This window comes from Barbatula barbatula (assembly GCF_947034865.1).
Source record: "Barbatula barbatula genome assembly, chromosome: 5".
NCBI lineage: Eukaryota > Metazoa > Chordata > Actinopteri > Cypriniformes > Nemacheilidae > Barbatula > Barbatula barbatula.
This window is the reverse complement of record NC_136769.1, coordinates 22,518,496-22,543,519: the sequence shown is the minus strand read 5'-3', so window position 1 is coordinate 22,543,519 and position 25,024 is coordinate 22,518,496. Positions and strand designations below refer to the sequence as shown.

Here is a 25,024-nt window from a genome sequence, read left to right as displayed (position 1 = left end):
AAATGTACAAATTAATTTGAACAAATTAATTGTCATTGGTCACGTTTTCCTTGAGACAAGGTTCATTTTGCATGTCACCAAATAGTGAGAACACCACAGCCTGTGCTACCACACCAGCTCCTACAGACTGATATTACATTTCTACCTTTAACTGCCTGGAAGCTTCAAGCATCTCCAGAAAGATGAACTTTAAAAAAGATTTTTTTCCCAGCTATTTGAACCGGCCCTTGAGCTTACAGTAAATTCAAGGTCAGCCAGGTAGACAGCGGGCTGTTGTTGATGTATTATGAAAGAGCTCCCGCTGAAGTCAGGTTTGAGGTTGTTTGGAGGCTGACACATCACCGGTGGTCGCACGGCTAACAGATGGGGTCCCAGTCTAGTGTTTTATGTTGCCAGCAGGAAGGTTTCCTTTGGCTGTGGTTGACCAACTCACTCCTGGCAGTGCAGATCATTTCTCGCTCCGTGTCTCCCTGCGAGATGTGTTTGAGCCTAAACCTTGCTTAAGCTCTGCCCACTGCCACCCTGACAGAAGCACAAAGGTTACAGATGAAAGTGAGGAACATTAGTGGAAGAGCAAAGGCAAATATAGCCGTGCACACAGGGCATGATGGGATACTGACGGTGGCTGGAGTTTTTTCCGATTCAATCAGGCTGTATTTTGACATCACCAATAATGCCGCTATTCTTCACCTGTCTCTTTCCATTAAAAAAGCCTTTATATTTTATGTTCTTTATTGCTTTTCTGATGAAAAACATCTTTATTAAACTTTAATGATCGATGTAATCTTTCTTTTTAGTCTTCAGTTATAGAGCAACAGATTCTTTCAATAATACTGAATAATTCATATTACACATACTACCTCATCTCTCCTACGGCTCCAGATCCGCCGAGGCGCCTTTGCGCGGCTGAAACCGGGGATTTCGGGAGCTTGAGCTGCGTTTTTCTTTTTCAAACGAAGACATGTTGGTTACTATGGAAAAAACGGCGAGCCTGCAGAAAAGAACGCCAGCTGCGTTTCCAAAAAAACCACACCAAACGCTAACAGGGACGCTAAGACATTAGCTTTAGGTGTACATTGCGTTGGATGTATTTCGTTGTCTTTAACAATAGTATTTTCCCGCCATAGTATAAAAATAAGTTCAGGTTGTGATGCTGAACATACAGTAATCCACTTTAAACATTTACGACCATGAGTTGTACAGATGTTTTTCAGTTAAACCGTTGTGATGGGGTTCACGTACATGGCAAGTCTTTGAATTAGCGGCATAGCATAGCTCAGGTTGGCGTAATGCCACCTGCGACCCATCGCTTTTTAAGAATTCTTATCAAATCTAGCCAGCTTGAGTGAGAACGGATGAACTCACACTCCCCTAAGAAGACATATCATCAGCTGCCATAGATTCACATCACAAGCTAGAGATGGAGCTGAGATTGGACACCCTGTGGCACAGATTCCTTTTATGAGTCAAAAGACGGAAGGCCAAACTAATGTCACTGGCAGTGATAGAAAACCTCCATCTCGAGATGTTTTAAAGGTAATGTGTTGCATAGAAAATAGCACTAATAATGAAGTGGTGTTGGTTTAATGGAGATGCACTTCGACACTGTTCAGTGTCATGAATACAGAGCACAGAAAACGAAACACATTGTCGACATTTGTGATTTGCAACAATGTATGAGCTAAATCCATTCAAAATAAAATGTTTAAAGGTAGACTTTGTAGGATTTTAAAGCATGGACAAAAATAAATAATCCTTATTGTTACCTACGATGCACTGAAAAGGACTGGCGAAGAGCAAAGAAATGCACGTATAGAGAAAATGTCCAATGTCATTGTAAAAAGTGTGCGAATGTAGAAATGATGACTAATGCCAACAGGATGCAGAGGTATGTTTCAGCTTTTCCTTCCTTTGTCTCTTATTGTTTAACTGAAGCTGAATTTGGAAAGGATTTTGTCACTCTGCCAAGAAGCCGGATATGTCATGTCACACAGGTGTTTCCCGTACGCATTTGAGACGTTGGCTGTATCTGGTGAGTCCGGCTGAACTTGATGACTTTTGTTCTCCTGGCCTGCACCAGGCCGGCCAATCAGAAATCCCCTCTGACGCTTAGCAACACTCATTACATCCGAGCAGGTCCGTCAGCGAGAGAGCTTGCCTCTCTCGCCACCACTTTAATGTGTTGATAAGAGTGGACAGCTTCCTTGAAGAGGATCTCAAGTCTCTGTTGGCTGACGACAGCAGTGTTCTCCCGGATCAGACTTTAATAATGACCAGCCTGATTAGTTTGGGTTTGCGATAAATGAGCGATTGAATTCTTCGAAAATGTATCTATGGTCAAAGTTTTGGGTCGCTGCGGATGGTATAAGATCTATCTGGCATGCGGATGTTAGTTGGGATATGTGCATATCGAATATCGCATTATTTAGCATGCTATCGCATATCGCATTTCTCCTCAATTTAGCACAGCCCTAATATTTACTGAACAACCAGTGATCGTTTTTAGATCATCTGTCTAAATAGTAATACATTAAAATGAAAGAAAATCACGTCATCAAACGCAAAATTTATAAAACTTTATTACTTTACATCATCCATAAACGTGATTTCTCATTCACGTCATAAGTGATTATTAGCGGTGGAGTTGACGACGACAGTTCTGTTGATTCCACGCTCCTTCACAGCGTCATCAAGCTACGCTGTTGTTGTTTCGAATGTGCGCCCTCTAACGGCAGAGTTTTCAAATTAAACCTTAAATCTTTAGATTTTTAGTTTTGTGTTAGTTTTAGTGTAATGTGTAGCCACACTGCAAAAAAAGTATTTCTGTCGAAGCATTTTTGTCGTGTTTTTTTAAGTAAAAATATCTAAAACTTCATAAATCAAGATCTGTTTATTTGATGGGAAAGGATTATTATGTCTTTTTTATGAAAGAAAATAAAAAAGTTTTTTGTTTAAACGTTTAAAACGAGCAAAAAAATGTACTTGAATTTAATTTAGTTTCGAATATTTTTCTAATTTAAGATACCTCATTTTATTTTCACCCCATTGGTAGTTTCTTTGCTGCTTGCTAAATATAAACTCCCCTAAATCTTATATTTTCTTTCATAAAACAAGACTAAATACATCTGGTCTCTTTTTAATAATTAAAAAAAAGAAAAATTAATTTCAGGATGTTCCAATATTTATACAATAAAACGAGACAAAAATACTGAGTAAGATTGCATTTAGTTATTTGCTTATGTTTTTAGACTTTTTATTTTGATGTATCTATGTAAGTTTCATTTATTTTATGAGTTTTTATTGATTGTTAGTTAATACAATTAAAGTATAATAATAAAATAAAATCGACAATTATTTCAGTTTATTGGCAACATTTCTAATATTTGTATAGTTTTTATAATTAAAGCCAAGGTTTTATTTTAATTCAGTTTAAATAGATTTAGTTTTAGTAAACTGTAATAACATTTGAATTGAAAGAGCAGAGATTCTGTACCAATAGGTAAACAAATCTCTAACTATTTTATATTCATGGTAAATGTTTTATTAAGTCGAGACCCTAGATTGAAAGATTTGCATTACTGTTTACTTGTGAAATGAATCTAATGGCAAAAAGTGTTAAATGAAACGAGGCATACATTTTTTGATTATTTTCATTTAAAGCATCCCAACTAAAGAGATTAAAACGCTTCTGCTCTGAAATGGTTTGACAGTAGCATGCCGACAGTCCAACTTGCTGTCTAAAGGATTTGTATAGTGGGATCTAAGCAAGCACAGATAAAGTGTTTAATAAATCCAAATGTGAATGAGCAGATCCATCAGCGTGGCGTGATAAACAAATGCAAGACGTGGTAAACAAGAAGCGTAACATCACAACAGAACGATACATTTAGCCCGACAGGATAGACGCATGAAACACTGGAGGTTACTCGTTCACAGAGAGAACAGGACGCACCTGGACACAATAGAGCTGTTCAACAGTGACCAGAACTACAAAAGAACATGGACACGGCTACAATATCATACAAATCCATAATACGCATGAAAAGACAATGCACAATACTCAGACCCACACAGACAAAAGCACAGGCGTTTGTATAGATGACTTTGTGTGTTTGTTCTTCTTTTTAGGTTTTGAAGCTCAAAGTTCCTTATTCGTTAAGACTTACTAGTTGACCATTAGTTTTTTTTAGATGTTCATTCAGCATGAGACCATGTAAAGCTCCATCAGTCCGGTCGGGGTCTCAACGTAAGGTCAAGCAATCCTTCACGATCGCTGTTCTGTCTGTCAGGCTAGGAGTTCTTTATACCAGCAGACAAAAGCAACAGATGTCCGAGTAGGCGCGGAGTGGCTTGTGATGACAGCGTCACGCTGACATCGCCACCTGTGTGAGGTCCGAGCCATCAGCCCAATCGCTCGGAAGGGGAGCGTCTCAATGTCACGCTCGGAGCCAAACGCAACAGACGAGACTCATGTTAGCCAAGGGTCCACAAAACTATTTGTCGATTTATGCGTTGGCCAGCTAGCCAAATGTTGTGGGTGGAGACGGAGACAGTAATGTGCTGAAAAGGACAGATATAAGAGGTTGTCTAGGCCGTGAGTTTAGTTTAATGATGCCCGGCTGGAGACCAAAGGTTGACCAATTATGTGAGAGATGAGAGAGTATCCAGATCTCGGTGTTCCAGGGCTCACCAGATCGCCTGTCAGTACACGTGGGCTTATGGATGGACCACTGTCAGATATGACCTTTACAAAGACATTGGCCTTGTCTTAAAGCATACTGACTCTAGTCTTATGAGGAGCTGTCTACATGAACAACAGTATTGTAAATGAAATGGTTTCCATTGGTATCTCTATGTCGAGAGTTTGCGTTCAGTCAACACACAGTGTAGTTTGACTAACAATGGGCTGTAATTTAGCATCTTTGAAGACACCATCATTTTCATTGCTAGTTTGAGATCGAAAAAGACCTCTGCTCTGAAGTCAAAGGTAACTGCGCAGATTAACAAAAAAACTATATTAGGTGACTTAAATCTTTTGTTTTTGTTATGTTTTGTTCGCCTCTGTTTTGGTCAGTGTATTACCACGTCCGGTTTCCGTAGCAACTCGTCTGTGCAAAAATCAGAAACGGTGATGATTGACACTGAGAAACCATAGACATGTGCTCTGCTGTATAAGAAGGAGCTTTATTACCAAGTATGTTTAAACACAAGGAATTTGACTTGGCGACAGGAGCTTCCATCGCAGGAGAAAGTACACACACAGTGCAAACATATGTGATAGTGAGAAGAATAGCGGAGCTCAGACCCGTGGCTGCCATTCGCATGCGTTTCGCGTATTTAACAGCCACAATGTAGTACACAAAAGTAGTTTTACAGCAATCTATACCTGCAAATGTGTTGTTTGTTTCTATGTTTTCAGAGCAATCTCTTTAGGTGTTGCCATGTTTCGCGTGTTTCACGCTTTTTTTGGGATTGCAGATACCTACGTAAAATGTATAGGATAATGCAATGTAAGTCACTTTGGATAAAAGCGTCTGCCAAATGCCTAAATGTAAATCCTGATTTCTCACATCGCACATACAGAGTTACGTCTCTGATGCACGTTAAACGGCTGTGTAGATACACGCGGTATGTGTCGTAAAATCGGCTCAAAATATCAAACATGCTTTGTTATCCTACGACTGAAGTCTGCAGATGAAAAACCGAGTCTATACCCGTCATCTACTACGCGACTTTCTGAGTAAAAATCTACGCTGACTGCCCAAAATCGGCAGACAATCTGCAACAACCTCGACTGGAAATCAGGCCAAAAATCTGCATACAAGTCAGGTAGTGTATTTCAGGATTTACAGTTAATCCGCGGGTCACGTGCAGGTTTTAGAAAATATGTTGCAACATGAAGAAGCATAAGCTATGAACAAATGAGTTTATTCTTGATGTAATTAGCCGTATGGTAAATGTGATGTCGGTTGAGCAGAAATCGATTAGCCAACATCTACCATTAAGGATGTAATTCAATTGAGCATCGAGTCTGAAATGTTTGGATGGAGATGAGGGTCATGTGATCAGTGAGCAATTAGTCTCACACTATCTGTGAGGTTTCATAGGAAGATTCATCTGCATTCACATCCTGTGTTCAGTCGCACCACGAAATGACTGTGCTGATGAGTGCTGATTGACTAACAGACGTTCCACCAAATTACCTTGTTGTCATTATGTTAACTGCACCTAATGCCTCTGTGTGTGTGTGTGTGTGCGTGCGCGTGCGTGTGTGTGTGTAATCAACATAAAAGTCTCCTGCACACGAAATGTCCAAATAGCTCATTAACTAAAATAGATTTCACACTAAGAACAAAGTCTTTCTTATTTTATCTAATATACCCGTAAATACTTGAATGACACCGTTGTCCACAACTAGGGCTGCCACAATTTCAGATATTGTGCATGATTGTTGTGTCCAGTGAATTCAAAATAGCAATATTATTGTGATGCAAAAACAGTTTTTGTATTAAAATTGATATTTTTTACAAAACCAAAGTTTAGTTTTTAGTTGTTCTTGTCGCATTGTCTCATTTTCAATCTTTGTAAGGCATCTAGAAGCCATGTAGTGTGGACCGTGATGAACGATCGTATTATTATTTGAATGTCCTCATGACAAGAGCCCTTATTATCAGTGCGGACGTGCTTTTAAATTGACAGAAAGGTTTGTTCAGAAAGCATTATGGCCAGTGGATAGCTTTCATAAAAAGATAATGAGTCAAAGCGGAACAAAAATAGCTAATCCAAATTTCTCATTTGGTCACATGCTGACAATGGCACATTAGAGAAATGACAATGACCGTTACGACCTCACAGGCCCACATGTTTCCTCTGCTTTAATGATCCTATAGGTTGATCGGCCGTGAGCGCTTTTATAGCCTCTCTCTGTATCGGTAGTAGATTTCATTAACTGATCGGCAATAAAGAAACGTGACCGGTGCAGTATCGACTACAGACAATAACGTCGATGTCTTTGTTGGACAAAAAAATACCTTTGAATACCGCAAATGTAATGAAAGTGTACGGGCCAAGGCCTTGCATTGAAACCGTTGCAGAGTAAAACTTCAAAGCCTAAACTTCATACATGCGCATTAGCATGATCTCATGCAACTCTGTACTTTTGACCAGGAAGCGATAGCAACTTTCACATGACGCATGCAAGAATACCATACCCGGAATGATCTTGTATTATGTTGTGCATAACCAAAGAAAGTAAAAATTAGTGACTTAGACACAATAAAACCTTTTTTGTAAGTAACGCGAGTAGTTAAACAGCACTTGTCCAATAGACGTCACCTATTCGCTTTCCAAGAGGCTCCGCCCTTTTTCCACAGTGTCACATCAGTCCCATATGGTTCCACCGCCGCCCACAGATCCTCACCTGTCATTGGGTTTTCCAGACATAGTTTCCATCAGGATCCAGCAGCTTGTATTGTTCCTCTATATTGAGCTGGAATGTGTCCGGTCCAGTTCACCTCTCAGTCTCGCCGGGAATCCAAGAACACGGTGGAAACAAAATGGGAATGATGCAAGTTATGGGAACCAAGGGCTAATACTGTCCCGCTGGCTTCCTGATCCAATTGCCAGTATGTCACGGTGTGCTGGGTTATTTAATATATAGAGAGAGATCTTTTGACATTCATTTCTTATCATTTGAGTATGAAATATGTGCGAGATATATCGTGTGCGATAATACTGTACGTCTTGTTTTAAAGATTTTAAGCGATTTATCGATTTTTTTACTAAAATAGAATGAAATGTCTCCTGGAGTCATTCAATTTGAGTTCTCTAATAAAATTGGTAATGCCTACTGGTATAACCTGCTTTAATATTTTCAAAACAAATAAAGCAACAAATACATTGTGATTTACTCTCTAAATTGTCATTACACATTACCGAACTATTTCATATTTAACTTCCTGTTAAAATGACAAATATGTAGATCCATAAAGCCAAGGATGTTGTAATACGTAAGCACGCCGGAAATGATCCATGCTGTATGTGATTCCATGTGGAGTAAACGTGTTCTTAACTAAACTGCTTGACGTCTGGTAATACTTCATGGTGGCAGCGGTAAAACCAACTATTGCATAAGTGTTCGGTGAAGCAGAAACCGTGAGCCGATATAGTTGATGGCTGGTAATACTTTAAAGGGCATACAAAATATATTTTCCAGTGTTTCAACTTGGGTTACTATGGTGTGATATGCCAAATGATGACGTTTCTGTACAACGGGTAAGATCAACAATGAATATGCTGGTAAGGTTAAGATATTGCCTGCTTATTGTTATCGATTATTTCATTATTTCACCTACTCCGAAGTAAAAAAGTTTGACTTGTGAGGAGGTCTGGACGAATGAAATGTGATGATAAAATCATGTTTTACTTCGGATGTATTGTATCAACAAGCCTGGTATGAGAACAGCAGAAGTCCTCACTAATGTGCTGAAGCAAACCCTTGTCTGTGGGCTGTAATCTTTTCGAATGGACCTCGATCCCCACACGCTCTTTCATCTCTCCGGCACTCATCGTCCCGCTTTAAGATTTTCTCAACCGCTCGGGTTAAACTATTTTTACTCTGCGGGGGAAGCGGTACATGTTGACGGTAGAGTCCTTCGCACTGAATGCAAGATGGATATAAATAACTCGCTCCCCTGGGAGACTGTCACAAACACAGAGCCTTTAAGAGTTATTAAATAAATGAATGGAGAATTATTTCATTAATAAAGACAACTAGGACACGGTCCTTCGGCAAGATAAAGGCATATTTCAAGTCAACGGAGACTGATATATCAGCAGATCATTATTTTATAAATAACTGTTAATAATTATGTGCAATAACTGTGCCAATCATTGTTTATTAAACATCGGTGATACCTAAACTGAATTAATAAAAGCAATTCTGTTCATTTTAATGAATAAAATAAAATACAGGTCTAAATATTTGAAAAACGTATGAACTTCAATGCATTTCAGTTGGGGTACTAAAATGATTTACTAGAAAATTTATAAAAACTGAACATTTTAATTATTTACATACATACTTGCATACATTTACAATTATTACTAACATTTAAAATAAAGTCAATATAAATATAAATCAATCAAAATATGAATTAAACATAAAATCACATAATAATACTAGAAAACCTGTTTTCAGTTTCTATCAAATAATTGTACTAAGTGTATTATTCACGATATATAGGGACAGTTCACCCAAAAATGTAAATTCTGTCATCATTTTCTCTCCTTCCAGTTGTTCCAAATGTGTATAAATGTCATTGTTCTGATGAACACAGAGAAAGATATTTAAAAGAGTGCTTGTAACCATACAGATCTTGACCCCCATTGACTCCCAAAGTAGGAAAAAAATACTTGTTGAACACAAAAGACGACATTTTGAAGAATGTAGGACATTGTATTGTTTCCGAATTTTCATTTTTGGGTGAAGATTTTCCTTATTCTTATTACTTTAACATGGTTATAAAATCTTCACAAGCGCCCGGTCTGGGGGGGGCTGATTAGTCCCCCCAGATATTTCATGAGCCCCTCAAAAAATGTCCAGCTGACACTTAAAAAGGAAAAAGTTTAATACTTCTTATTTGTGATTTAATCACAGAAAAATGCTAAAAGAATCAGAATCGCAATTAACTACGATTATACATCTGCCCAACCGGAATATATGATTGCCCGTCCAAGTCAAGCCAGCTTAGTGCCAGGCCTGGGGTTAAATATATTCCAGAAAATGGACACTATTTATGAGTTTTGCATTATTTTGGCTGTAGGCCACCCTGCGCTCCCGATATTGGCATTGGTCAGCTGTTATATACATTTAACGCTCAGGAAACTGCATTAACTTTGTGTATGGCAAAATCTGCATAAACTCTAGAGAAGACACCGATCTACCAGGCAGGTTATTTCACCATGTGCCGTAATTCCTTTCGCCGAAAAATGCTTGTGGTCGAGAGATTTTATCCGGCACGGCTTATTAACTCAGACAGCCAGGGGTTTATGGGTAAAACAAGACCCTGTAGACCAGGTTTTTAATTTGTGAGGCACTTGTGTGCCACGTATCTCTCTGTCGCTTGCTCTCTGTATTTGATGATTTATTCAGAGGGAACAACCCCTGTCCAGTCTCACTCTCCATGACCAGAGATGCGTGAAGCCATATGGACCACCGGAAGAGCGTGAAATAATTGGGTGCGTGACCGCCGAATGATGATACCGTGTGAAAACGTTGCATTTGGTTTTATGACACCGTAATGGATGCGTTTGCTCCGCCGAGTCGCATTTCAGCACGAGCTGCCCCTATAAACACCTTTATATAAACACAGTGACATTTCCCAGAGGCACCGGTCTGCATTTAGAATCTGTATATAGTGCTGGCAGAGCTCTCAGCTGCGGTACATCACTCCGAAGTGACGGGAGGGAGATGCCCACGCACAGTCACATGCTCATGTGTACAAGGAGGTCTGGAATACAGTCATTAGTGTGACAACTAGGGGTGAGGGAAGAAAATGCATTCAATGATGCGTCACGGATGGATTTGAATCGAGGAGCACAAAAGGAATCGTTTTTACTGGTACACACCATGCATGCATAACACTTTAACCAGCCTATAGATGTATGCTGGTCTAAATGGTTTCCAAGACCAGCTGTACTGCCCCCAAATCATTCTAAAACTTTCAAAGACCAGCCTTTTTAGCTCGGTAAGGGTGGGTCACCATCTAAGGTTCTGAAATTTACTCTGGTGGTTTCCATCATCCACACATACTGACCTTTCAGAGCCATACACGTCATCCGTCTCGCATCTATTTAACAAGTTACTTCTATTACAATCAATCAAAGGAGGCTGTCGCAAAAGCACATCTATACCACATATGAAGATTTATGGGGGTCTGGTCAGTGTCACACATCCAGCGGACAGAGGCTCTGGTATGGACAAGATATTTAAAGACACGTTACAGTTATTCCACCCCTGCAGAGGGCTCTTCTTCAAAGCAGCAGTTGCGGAATTCAGCGTAACGCGGTACATTAGGTGTATTACCCCACTTGCATTGCATTACTCAGTTCACTGAGCTGTGTGATTGAATAAGGTTATGAAAGGTGGTAAACGCTGGTTGAGGGATAATCCCTTTCTCAGAATGTATCGGTGGGTAATCCACACTATGGGAGGTTTGAATGTGAAGTAAACCCATTCCTGTTGGTGTGTGTAATTGCTACTATTGAACAACACATTTGTCTTCAATCTTTGTGAATAGTGCAGTAAAGTGGTCTCACAGGAGATCCGGTCCGCGGTAAGGCCTTACCTGCCCAAGAGCCCATTTAGACAAGAGACTGACCAACATAATCGCAAGCATTGGTCGTACAGTTTTTAACGCGGCACGTCAAAGCAAAAAAACGAGCCTGTGGTGTTTTTTCTAAATTACGCTTTTACTCCCGGCGATAAGCGCGTGCGATTATCGTCCTGGTGTGTACAAGCTTTTACATAAGGGTGGAATGCTGAATTCCAACGTTAAATGCTCCGAGAATTAATTTGTTACGAATATATTGAACCATCCGTTTAAATTTGACTAAACCCTTGTTGATAGTCTAAACATCAAAAGATGTCAGTCTATGAACACATTTTATATTTAAAAAAGGGAAAGAAATAGGCACGGGCGATATATTAACGTTTGCGATTATACCGTAGAAAAATGTGTCTCATCGCTATAATAACGATACGTCTAGTTGATGACGTAGTTTCGTGCTCAACTGACTTACTGTTCAGGTGCGGAGTGAAAACAAGCACAGCGGAAGGTGGACGTGAGGTTGAGGAGGAGCTTGTTATTAAGTGAGGAGCTACCTCTACAATTTGAAACTGGTTCGGTTATAGAAAATCAGATGCGGAGCAAACTACCGTAATAAGCGAGGTTTGCAGAAAAACGGTGGTTATAAAGAGTGGAAACCCGTCCAATTTGTTCCACCATCTAAAACACAAACCAGAGTATGAAGAAAGTTTGAAGCTACGTAATGCAACAACTACACGTGGACCTAGGGGTAATCAAATTCCCACCCAGACGAAAATTGCCTTATCTCGTGATAAGCAAAGTAAACGATGGAACGAATTGACGTTTGTAATACAATCCAGAAAAGGAAGGAATCAGACGAACATAAAAGGACTTTTAATTAATAAAAGCACAGTTAATAGATGGGCGACTGCCGGCGACACAAACCATAACAAAAGCCAGGCCTGGTCCTCTCTTACTGACGGCCGCTCATCCTCGGTGATACTAGACCGGTGCGTGAGTGATCACGAACGTCAGCTGTTCACATCCCGGCTCTCGTCCCGCCTACCTCACTGCATCGGCAAATTTTTTTTTTTGATTTTTCATTTATCATTCTTGTGTTTTGCACTATTTTGTAAACTATCTGAAGACATTGTTACTTCCATGAGACTAGAGTGTTACAAATATAACTACCTAATTGGTGGTAGCATGTTCCACAAACCTATAAAAGTTACATTCAACGAGTGTGTCGTTCCCACTGAACTTATTTACTTCATCAGGTTACTTTAACATGTTTGTAACTTTATCAGGATTTATTTGCAGCTGTACTTGTACATTTGAAACACAAGACATGGTTGGTGATTGTAACTTTTGCTGTTTGCACTATTTTTGCCACTGTTGCACCATGTGAGTATAAAGAAATACAGAAACTTTATTTACATTTTAAACTTAATAATTATTGTGTAATTGTTTGTGTGTGATGTTTTTCAGCACAGTCACTCAACACAACTTAAACATAACATAATCTGCAATATTACAGAAGAAAATAATTTCTAATAATAACAATATATAAATGTATATATATTATCGTCATTGGTATTGTTATCGCAATAAATACCATTTTTTAGGCCATATAGCCCATCCATAGAAAGAAACCCAATGAACAGAGAATGGATGATTGTTTATAGAAAATAAAATAGTTACTTCATTTAAATTTTCAGTGTCGATTTATGAGGAATATGTAGCATTATGGATGTGACAATCCTGAAAAGGCACTTACACGATGTAATAAAGTTCTATAGAAGGGAAGGAAGGAGGCGGGAACTGGTGGACATTTAAACAATAAAACTTTAATTAAACAAACAATAAACATGGAAGTAAAGACCGCCAGCCACCTCACGGTAGACTGCCGGTCATAAACATGTCCGGGCCCGGTCCTCTCTCGTCAACAGTCCTGCCGGTCGTCCTTTTAATCTCCCGATCTCCTCCGTGAGAGATATGGGACCTCTCACGGCTCTCTTCCCGCCTTCCTCACCACACACGACTATGAAAAAATCATGCACTAAAATAAAACGAATGCTTAACAAATTTGTAGAGATCTCACACATGGGTATTTGAACAGACAAATGTTAATATCTGTGCTGTTACCATAGTAAAAACCGTTGGTAAAAAAATTCGTCATGGTAAGGTTGACATTTTCACGAAATTGCCCTGAAGTGACATTCTGGTGGCTTGAAGGAAATGACATGTACTTCTAGAACCTAAACTATTCAAACATTTCAATCCATTAAAGGTCCAGTGTTTCATTTTTTTTTATCTATTGACAGATGCAATATAATCTTTATAATTCAATCTAAAAAGCTTACCGCTGTGAATCAGGGAACGGTATCCGTGAACAAAGATTTTTTTTATTTGAAATAAACAAGGATACGGATTGCAGCTTTTAGATTCGCCTAACATGACTAGGTGTTATAATCCCACTCTTTCGGCGCAGTTGAATTGCCCATTTGGACATGTCCCACCCTTTTGCATGACAGGGAGCAGTCAAGAATATGAAATTGGCAGAAAAAGGAGGTCTGAGGTTTCACTGGTTTCGTCTGTGTTTGGGGGATTAATGATTCTAGAAATACATGCTTACCGTTCCTTGCCATTATCAGAGAGACATGAGTTGTGATCCCACTATCATCACATCCATTATCCTGGTGAAAGATGCCTTTTGGTGAGGTGCTGCTGATTTTGTCCTTTGTATGGTTCCCAATCAATGCGACACATGGTCAGTTGTGGACCACAGCCTCATTGGGTGTTTCATCCCTTTATCACAAGACACCCTCAGCCAAGGTTGATCAGACCTGGGTGTGTGTTGCATTGTTGCAAGGTCATCTGGAAGCCCATGCTGTGTCCATCCTCGTCAACCAATCGAATCGGCAGCCTTCTGCAGAGTTGGCATACCGGAGATACTTTCTTTCAAATGCTTTGTTAATGCCCTCTTTCCAAGGTAATGGGATACTTCACCCAAAAATGAATATTTTGTCATCATTTACTCACCTTAGGGTTGTTCCAAATACAAGTATTTGTTCTGATTTGGAACAACTCAAAGGTGAGTAAAGGATGACAGAATTGTAATTTATTTGGTGATGTTTCCCTTTATGAGCCAACCATTTTTGCAATGGTCTCTAATGAACATGCTGTAGATAAATCTGAGAGATGTTAGAAACAACAATCCCTCAGACGCAGCGTAATATCTGTGTAACGGTCACTGTTTGGTCATCAATGTTCTCCTGAATGACATCACAGCTGATTCAGTTTGACCTTTGCTTGTTGTCATTTCTTTGCACGTTTAACCCTTCAAATCCATCTGGTGAAGGATGCCACTAGTAATCAGAAGAAAAAAGTCATTCAAGAGCGTTCATTTTATTTCCACAGAAATATACATAGCCGAAATTACGCCGGTGTAAGTGGTGTTCTCCACCGAGAGCAAAAGTCAATGAATTTGATCTGACGTTTAAAATAAACACGTCCCCCCGCTGAGAGCCGGATTGAGTGCGTCAGGCACGCGTGCTGTTTGCTGTCTGAGTTAATGACTTCATTATATTCTCTGCGCAGGCTGACCCCTCAATCTCTGAACCGTGTTAAAAACATCATCCAGATGCGTGTCAGCTCCAATGGCTCTCCCGGTTTCTGCATGCTTTACATACTAATGGTATCAAAGCCCGAGTCCTGAAACATGCTCTGATAGGTGAAGGCACATGTTTCTTCACAAGCTTGATTTCTGACTAAAAAAGGATGTGATACACAAAACAAGTGCAAAGTCATTTAACCATCCCTGTTGAAAACATAAAATTCAAGTAAGTTGAAGTTAAGTAAAGCTACTAGGGATGCACCGATATGTACATTTTGATAATTCTTTATCATTGGGAGCCGATAACCGATATATTGGCCGATATACAGTATCTAAATATGAATATATAATTCCATAAGATCGAAACAAAAGGAAAAACGTGGACGAGTGCTTTTATTTGAAAACATTGACTGCGGAAAACAAGGTAGCCCCTGAAAACCATGTACCGAGCCTACTTTACACTACTGATCATTTAACCTTCAAAAAAAGTATATATTTTATTTAATAAACAAATGAAAGATGTTCTTCCAGAGCAACCCAGAAACATTTTCCTTATAGTCACATGTCTAACAGGTCTCAAAACAGACAGCATTCAGACAACAGTTTGATTCAAACAATATGCTTCTGTTCCTATAATAAACACATTTATGAATGCTGTATCTGCATACTGTACCTACATCACAATTGTTTTGCTAATAGCAGTAAGTAAATGATCACGACAGAAAGATACTGTACTTGATTTTAACTGTGAGCAGCGTTCAGGTAAAGAACAGAGGAAATGATCTTTGGTTTTTTTCGGCTATAATATATCGATCTAAATGTTATTATCGTCCGATACCAATGTGGCCAATAAATGATCGTGCATCCCTAGAAGCTAACCCCACAAAAAGGTTAACATGTTCATTTATGTATCATAAGCATAAATGTCTGCATGTGCCTTAAAAGAAGTGAGAGTGAATGAACGGAGTGTGTCGCTTCTATCGTTCTAACTGTTTCACACTTCATTTTTTGCAGTATGTGTGCAGTCACGCCACGTCAGCTCTCTCTCTCCATCTCACTGCGATAAGAAAGCGACGAGAAACAGACTTTCAATTACACACACTCGCACAACCTAGCGGAAACTTGTAACCTGTTCTGTTTCAATATTCCCAAGTGTATTTAAAGTTTAATATACAGGTGTTGACCGTGTTTAAATTTATATTTTAACTCCCCATTGTAATGTGAAATGTACTAATCTTTTTTTGGTAATATCTATAGGATTTGTATTAAATCTATAATCATTGAGTGGAGAATCGAATCGAATAGGGAACATCAGAATCGATACCCAGCCCTATGTCAATATTCGCTAAACACCAAGCTTTCATACTTAGAAGCATTTGCTTTCACATACTGTACAACAGCTTTGTGAGGTGTTTCTTGAAAGAGCTTTTTAGCGCATTAATTAACGGCAACAATTATTTTTTTGTGCATAAACACAGTTTTGTTTGTATTATTATATTTCGAGTGTCCGTTGCTCACTGGAACAGACAAACCGTGGGTACACAGATGGGATGGTGATCGGTTCTGGCTTTGGGTGGGCTTCACCACGGGTCTAAACCAATGAGAGCATTTGGGGTTGGCCTAAGAGTGCTGAAGCGCGCACATGACCCAGGAACATCAGAACTGAATGAACGGTTATAAATCTCTGCTCGCAACGACAAACATGTCCCCGGCTAAAATTGTAACCGTTACCCAGCACTAGTTTTTTTTTATTATACAGACAAGAAAGAAAAGAAGACATTATTTTTAGTATAGAAAAAAAGAGCATGGAGCTAGCAACGCCATGGTCATGGGTTCGATCCCAGGGGATTGCACATACAAATCTAAAGTATAATGCAATGTACGTCGCTTTGGATAAAAGCGTCTGCCAAATGCATGAATATAAAATATATAAATATTATATACTTCTTGTGCAAAATAACATCCACGCAAGAAATGCCTGATGACCGTCTCACCTCAAAAATCCACAAACGCTCTCTCTCTCTTCTCCAAGGTGCACTCGGCGACCTGCCCGCTTTGTCTGGGGGCTGACGCAAGCAAATTAAACTTATAACGAAGTAAGAACTGGTCCACGCGCGCAGCACATGCATGACACCATCCTTAGATCAGGGTCTCCATGTGGTCAGTTAGAAGGTTGTCGGGAGTGGTCACCCGTCCAAAGACCATCTATAGCACCAGAGATTCCGACCGCGTCCCGTGGAAGAGCTGCAGGAATGCAGACCCCTGTAAAGTGCATTTTTTTCCCAAAAATTCGTTTTATTTGAATGTTTAATCATGTAAATATGTATTTTCACAGACCCCAAAAATGTAATCATTAACTTGATAGTGAGCTTCATATGTGCTCTTTAAATGTGGACCAAGTGTGATGTGCTTTGTCCTGTAGAAACACTGTGATGATAAAACGCTGTGATATCACATGTGAGACGCAAACGTGCTGTTGCTTGTGTCTTTGTGTTTCTACCATAATTCCTCACCCTTTCTCTCTCAACACGCGCACATTCATTAACACTTCGCTTGCGTCATATTCATGTGCGAACGCTCCCAATGTGTCTCATGCGACATTCACACCTTCAGCCCTACACGCACACACATGGCTGCTGCTTCAACTGCTGGCTTTTATCTATTTTATAATGCTGAAGAAAGCAATGTCCACTGGAACAGAACTGGCCATAGTTGTAGTGTATGTTGTGTAAGTGCTGAGACTGCAGTCTGTTCTCCAATGACGGATGAGGTGGAAAAAACAGCAGCCTCTTTGCACAAACCCTCCATCATTTACCCCACAGTCGCCCAGCTCCCCTTGTGTAAAGGGCACCTTGCCCGGGTCTACTCGCTTTCCACTCCTCATCTCTGTCCCGGTGTTCCCGTAACATGCCGCGTTGTTCTCTCTCACCCTGCCGTCGCCGCGGGTGCTAACGCTGAGTCGTGCTAACAACACATCGCTCACCCCAGGCTCACGGCAAGATTATCAATCACATGAGCTCGCACGCGGGATGTTGTCTCGTAAATACAGCCCTGATGCTTCCTCTGTCAAAGTCTGCTGGCGGGCTTGAATTGGATATCTCATCAACACTTAGGTGGACAGGATGTCCTAAATAATCGCTGTTGGATCACATTTTTAACCCAGAATGCTTCGGGCTATCAGCATTGCAAGCGGTCTCGATGCCTCGATTTCCTGTAAACCCAGAAAAACGTTTCCTCACGAGTACCAAAACGTACTAGGGCGAGACCGTGTTTGTTGGTTCTAGTAGCATCATGACGCTGTGTTTTTTTACTATAGCAGTACCGTGGTATTCTTTAAAGGACAGTGAACTGTAAGAACATGCATAAGGTCATCATTTAGGACCACGGTATATATCAAAAGGGGTGTTGCTGTTACCTTCACTGCAGCATACAGTATAGTAGAGGAAAAGGTGTTTGGCAGGTTTCTTGTCTGGAGTGATAAGAGACTCATTTGCTCTTTGTTCTGCTCAACAGAAGCCGTTTGATTTGTACATGTGTCATGGGCATTTGATCTCTATGGGTGGTACAAGTTCACTGTAAGGTGTTGCGGAATTATCTCCCAGCAATAGCTCTGCTGTATTTCTCCAGTTGGCTCTAAAAACATGACCTACGGTTTCATCTTAATCAGCTTCGGTTTTAGATCATCTAGATCCCACTTAATTTCCTGTTCTCCACGGGCACAAAATCCCTGAAGCGTTCTTATTAGCAGCGATTGGGCGACATATAAATGTGGCCCATTGCTGTGGTGTTTTAATGATATAGTGCTGTTTGAGAAGCATTGTGTAGATGATGGCTTTACAGGCATCTGCTACCATGACTCGCCCACTCTCTCCACAGCCTGTTGCCAGAGATACGGTCTTCACTGTGTCGTCTAAACACCGAGGGTGCTTTTCTTGACGATACATCATCCAGGAGGGCTTTAAAGCCTTTCTCGAGCGTTTTGTTCATATAGCTTTCTGCTTCTCCGTGCAATCTCCAGTTTGAAATGGCGACGGTTGATCGTAACCTTTACATCCCTAATTTCCCCATGATAAAAACGCCCAACGGGTAGTAATATCGTGTCCTAATTTAGTTATCTTTCATTCGTACCGACTTATCGTTACTAAATGTAAAAACTGTCCAGCGTCATCCAAAGTTAGCAACAGTATAACAGAGGCGCTTTATGAAACAGGCTTTTGTTCATTTCTGTCAGGAGTGCAAAATAAACAAGCACAATAATATGTTATTGATATATATATATATATATATTCATCCTCGTCTGCTCCAGTTTATTTGTGATCATGGGGCGTTTAGTCCAAAAATTATAACATTTCTGAGAGTGTGTGAAGGCAGCAAAAGTTGCAACTTCATTTGCTAACAACATCCACTCCCATCTGTTAAAAAGTGTTAGCATTAGCCGTAACGCTTTTTTGGCTAAATGTTGCTGGCTAGTGGCTTCGATTCAAGCCTTCGATCGATGTGTGTGTCACGTTCTTAAACAACACACCTGGAAACAACATAAACCCATCAGATCTATGAAGAAATTCGTCATGTTTATTTGGGTGTCAATGAACATTCATCACAATTAACTAAATTCTGATTTCTTTAAAGTATGCAATGTTCTTGGCATGAACTTAAACGTTGTCACAAAGACATTTCCACAGCCATAAACATGAAGCGGCATGAAACGAAATTGGTTGTTTGACCTGTCAGTCAACATGGCCTCTTGGGCCTTAAACTTGAAGCGGCCAAGGTTTCCAGACCTTCAATTTGAATCTGCTGCTTGCCTTTTAATCATAGGAAATGCATAAATAATGTTTTCACAGGTGGTAGTTTTAAAGATGAACTCTATTTGCCAGAAGTAGTATTTGTACCTTTTTTGGTAAAATTCTCGAAATGTTTATCACAGAATTTGAATAAAGCCGCTGCAAAATTAAGCATTTTTGTCGCAGGAATCACAAAAAATCCCAACAAAATACTGGATAATGGCCCAATTGTGCCAGGATTAATATTCATGTTTTTTATTTAATGTGTATGACAACAAAAAGTGCATTTAACAAGTGACATCAATATAAAACTTTGTATCAGTAGGCCTATTTTTTGAACATTTCCAGCACGTTAACAAAAACCGCAATAAAACCGATAGCTGCGATAACACCGTACGCTACAACCGTGATGTGAAATGTTCATACCGTTACATCTTTAGGGGAAATGTTTTGGTGAAAGCTAATAACATTGTTATTCATTTCTGAGTTAAAGATTTATCCACTGGCTTGTGTTTGAGAAGCATTGAGAGACTTTGGCATAACAACATGATCCAGGCCAGCTTCACCTTTGTACAGAGATGTAAATCGACAGTACCTTGACATCAGAAGATCAGACCATAATAGAGGTTTCAGGATGACATGGGCCAGTACGCAACCAAACGCAACCCAGGCAAGCAGCTAACTCTTTTCTCCAAGCATACGGGGCACGCGAAGCCCTCTGCGCTCGTGATTGAAGTCTTTCTTTAGTGTACCCGAGAGAGCTTTTTCACTATCAACAAAACCACCGTTTTCTCTCGCCGGCACAATGAGGCTGCCCTCAAGAGCTCTCAAAGAGCAGGCTGACGGCAGTATCTAATGATCGGCCATGAAGTAACTCTATTCCCACGAAACACAGTCCCTCTCAAGGTAACACAGCAATGCTTTGCGTGAAACGAGAGCCGTACTCGAAAGAGCAGAAAAACAGCCAGGTTTGCAATCGAAGAAGATTGAGCGGTTGCTTAGGGGATGTGTAAAGCGCTCTTCGCCACGTCCGCGCCTCATTTATTTATTTTGTAAGGCTTGGTTTCGTTCTGCACTTTGTTTTTTAATGTGCCTCTCATGCAGTCCGTCCCCTTGAGTCTCTGCCTGCCTGTCCGTCACACATAAAGTGGAAGTGGGAATTACTGTATGAATAATTCACAACCACTTGAACCTCCAAACCCCCCAAGCCAATCCGCTCTACTTATATCTCTTTTACTGCTTTAATTTGCTTTCAGAGGATAACAATGAGGACAATATCTCATTCATCAAACAAAGAGCCGGCGTTTTCTGAAACGCTCAGATGAATGGAGAAGGTGATCGTGGAGTGCTCTACTGGAGAGTGGATGTTATACGGAAGCACCGTGTCCTTTCTGGGAATTTAATGTTATTTGGGAAGCGTGAGGCAGTTCATGTACTATATAGGGATGCACCGATACCAGTATCGGTATCGGGCCCGATACCAAGCTCATGTACTCGTACTCGTAAAAATTCCCCGATACCAAAGACCGATACCTCACGTGACGTAATTGAAAAAACGTTCCAGTGCACACAGAGACACCTGCCGTAGCAGACACAATGTCATAGAGTGTTCACACCTAAATCGCGCTATTCGCGTGTAGTTGGACGCTTGAACATTTTGAGTTAACTTGCTTCATTCGCGCGTGGAATTTGCTTAATTCGCGAGGGAAATTCGCGTCATGGGAGGGGCTTCTGGCAGGCGGCTCCACTCTTGTTGCGAAATGGTGGACATGGATTTTGTTGAGTTGAGTGAACTAATTTTCGCGAACGCTCAATTCACGCCGCTTAATTCGCGTGAATCGCACCGCAAGTAGGTCTATCGCGTCTTTGCATTGATTTAACATGTTAATCACTCGCTCTTAACGCTTCATTCGCGCTTAGCAATGACGACCCACGCATGACAATCTGTATGCTTATGTCCAAAATGTGTTGTAGGCTCTGGTGCTTACAACCGAAGTCCTAAAACATATTATAAATGAACTAAATGTAGATACAAGAGGGCAGAGGAGAATTGTAAACACGCAACTGTGTAGAGACCGAAATGAGATGTTGCCATGTAATTACGATTAATAACTTAATGCTATTTAATTTGTTATAGACATTGTAATAAACTTGACCTTCAAGGGGGCGGGGCGCTGTTTGTAGTGTTTCTGACCAACAATATTTAAATGTATGAAAATACACCAAAAAGAGTCTTTATTTTCTTTCTTTATTATTTTAGCATTATTTATATATATATTTTTTACCCCGCGGTACCTTATATTTATACAAGAACTGATTAGTGTGTCTGTGTTATGTTTGGCTGCCATTTAACATAATCGAAAAACAACATGGCGGCCTCCTTAGGTTGAAATGAGCATTACATTTAGGTATTTTTAAAAAAATTCAAATATTTAATGTGTTTCTAACTACAAATGCTGGTAGTGTCAGGCTATGACAACATATTAAGCCACGCATCGCTCTATACCCCGGGTTCCTTTAGCACAATATCAGTAATCATGGTTGTCAATGTCAGGACAATACCGGTATATTGCGTAAGTCTTGAAGTATCTATATTTTTTCCTTGTTTCTTATCATTCAGTTTAATGTGCAGGGGCACTAGACAAACAGAAACATTCGATTCTGTCAATAAATACGTGTTGTTTAGCCAATAGGGTAACGATTTACTCAGGTCACGATATGATTCACGATACTGATCTCACGATACAATACTTTTGCTTTTTTTTACAAAATGAATTGAGACAATCGCAAATTTAAAAAAGGTACAATAAGAATGTCTCTTTAATATAAACAAACTAAAGAAATAATTTTATATTGCTTTTTTAAAGAAATATCAGCTTTTACATGTCTTCCAAGTTTGCAGTAAACACTGCGGCCCCTGCTGTCCACAACATGCATCGTGATTCATTCACAACATCTCACTTGAATCGTCACATATACGAATCGATTTTCAACCGGCTTACGGTTAATATTTACATCCCTTTGCCAACCAATAGAATCAGTTATGTTTGCAGTTCTAGAAAGTGTACATGACATGTTCAAGTTGAAAATGAACCTGAACGTTTAGCTCAAAAACGTAACGTTTATGGTCTTGCACGATGTTTGTTAGCAATCATGTACAGTGAGTTTAAATACCCTTGTCTCTGTGCGTGTGGTCTTGTTTGTCTATCCTTATGGGGGCTGAACCTGAGGTCCACCTACATTGTGGGGACCAGCCAGCAGCCCACAAAGGAGAAAACGCTTTGATGGAGGCTCAGGTGTAGAAGTGTGATTGAGGGTTGGGGAAAATACCGTTAGAATAGTATAAAAACAACAGAAGTCTATGGCGAGTCCCCACGAACATACCAAAACAAACCTCTGTGTGCTCCATCACAGAAATAGCTTTTCTGAAGCTAGCGTGCATTTCTAAAGTCACACTTCTGCAAACGCCGTGCAGGTTTGTCGTAGACAGGCGTGATGTATTCGATTGAAGCGCAGAGTTTTCAGTAGAACACTTCGTCCACGTAGATATATTTATCTTGACTAAGAATAGCAAGACAAACACACAGAGTCTGTATCTGTTCAGCTTGAAAGCTTTGAAATGGGAAATACATCACTTCTCACCACCCAAATAGAAATATAACAGCATTAGCCACCGGGCCGTGGTCATATAAAGCTTTTATAGATGTTCTGCATTTCTCCTGTGTGGAGAGTTTGAGATGCTGAGGGCTCGACAGGCTCCTGTAACTATGCCACATCCGTCATACGCTCAAACAGCTCATGTGTTTGCTGACGGGAGCAGTATCGCAGGACTGTTTATGAGGATGAATTGTGTTTCGCTGCTGATGCAAAAATGTGCTTCTACACTAGTCGGGGGTTTGGTGGGTATGAAGTATGTCACAGTGAATGTTTAATACGGTGGTTGTGACCGTGTGCTGGTCTGTGTCTCTAGTACAGGATCGGTCAGCTGTACATGATCAGCAAGCACAGCCACGAGCAGAGCGAGAGAGGAGAGGGCGTGGAGGTGGTGCAGAACACACCTTATGAAGACCCCACGTACGGCCCGGGCCAGTTCACCGAGAAACGCATTTATCTCAACAAGTGAGTATGGCAACTGATCGTCTGTCTCGAAGCTTCTCTTGAGTTGCTTTGGTAAACTCCAAATTTTTGATTTATTATGCTGATTTAACAAAAACGAAGGTTTGATCTGGTTTAACTGGTCTGGCTGGAAGATCAGCTGTCACACCGACTCAAACCAGCTGAATATCAACTTGACCCGGCTTGTCTACTGTTTCCGGTGAAATTTCGGTGTGACACTTGACTGCTGACATAACCCACAACTCACAGCGAGAAGGCGGAGTGTATTGATTTTACACTGCATTAATAACATTTAATAAAATATGTTTTTCTAAAAAATCTATTTATAACCTTTATATAAAAATTTTCCCCATATTTTTGTACTTTCTGTCTCTTATCAGTTAAAATAAACCTACCATTAATATTATAGACGCTTTCCAAATTGTGGCGAGAAATAATGATCTTTCACAATATGATATACACAAAAGTGTTATAACGTCCGTTAAAAATCTTAACATAACTTGATAATACCTAACTAATGGGATCAAGCGGCGAATGCATAATGGGTAATTGGGACGCAGCACGTTTAGTTTACGTTGCTAATAGAGCATAGTGATACACAGATTGGTTAGGTGAAACGCTCAAAGCTGTTTTCGTGAATAAAGCACCTCTATTGACCAATCAGAATCAAAGACTGGAACTAAGCACTTCACAAAGCTTCCTAAGCTTTATCCGCGAACTTGGTTTCTTGTTTTCCACGAACGCACGTCAATCTCGTATCGCGCGACGGTTGAAAATATTTGTCCGATCACGTCACTCAAGCGAAAATAACAGACTTTTCCCGCTTAAAAATAGAAGAGCGTTTGGTGTGAACCCAGCATTAGTCACTGTTAGTGAAAGCATGTGCCAAAGTTACAGAAGGAACTGATAAAGTAATGTTGTTTTATCAGTGAATATTCCAGTCCTCTGTTTGACCTGTGTTCTCTTGCTTTTATAAAGCACAAATGAAAGGGTCATTACAACACCTGCATTTGTGATCCATTTCACGCTCTCCTTGACTTTATAACACGACAGCTTTTACTGAATTGATCTGTGGTCATTCAAGTATTCCACAGCAAGAAAGACGTTTCTGGCAGCGTCCAGTGGTTTCGCTAAAATGTACTTTCTGGTAAAAGAAGAAAAGGCGCTACACCAGATTCCGGCACTTGTGACCTTTCATG

General features: G+C 40.1%; 1 protein-coding gene across 1 annotated transcript in view; it reads left to right on the top strand.

Moving 5' to 3' along the window:
- pitpnc1a (phosphatidylinositol transfer protein cytoplasmic 1a) overlaps positions 1–25,024 on the top strand; it is a 48,727-nt gene that overhangs the window by 6,752 nt on the left and 16,951 nt on the right. Inside the window, exon 2 of the mRNA XM_079456569.1 lies at positions 23,680–23,828. Coding sequence (XP_079312695.1) covers positions 23,680–23,828 — 149 coding nt within the window. The remainder of the gene's footprint in view (positions 1–23,679; positions 23,829–25,024) is intronic.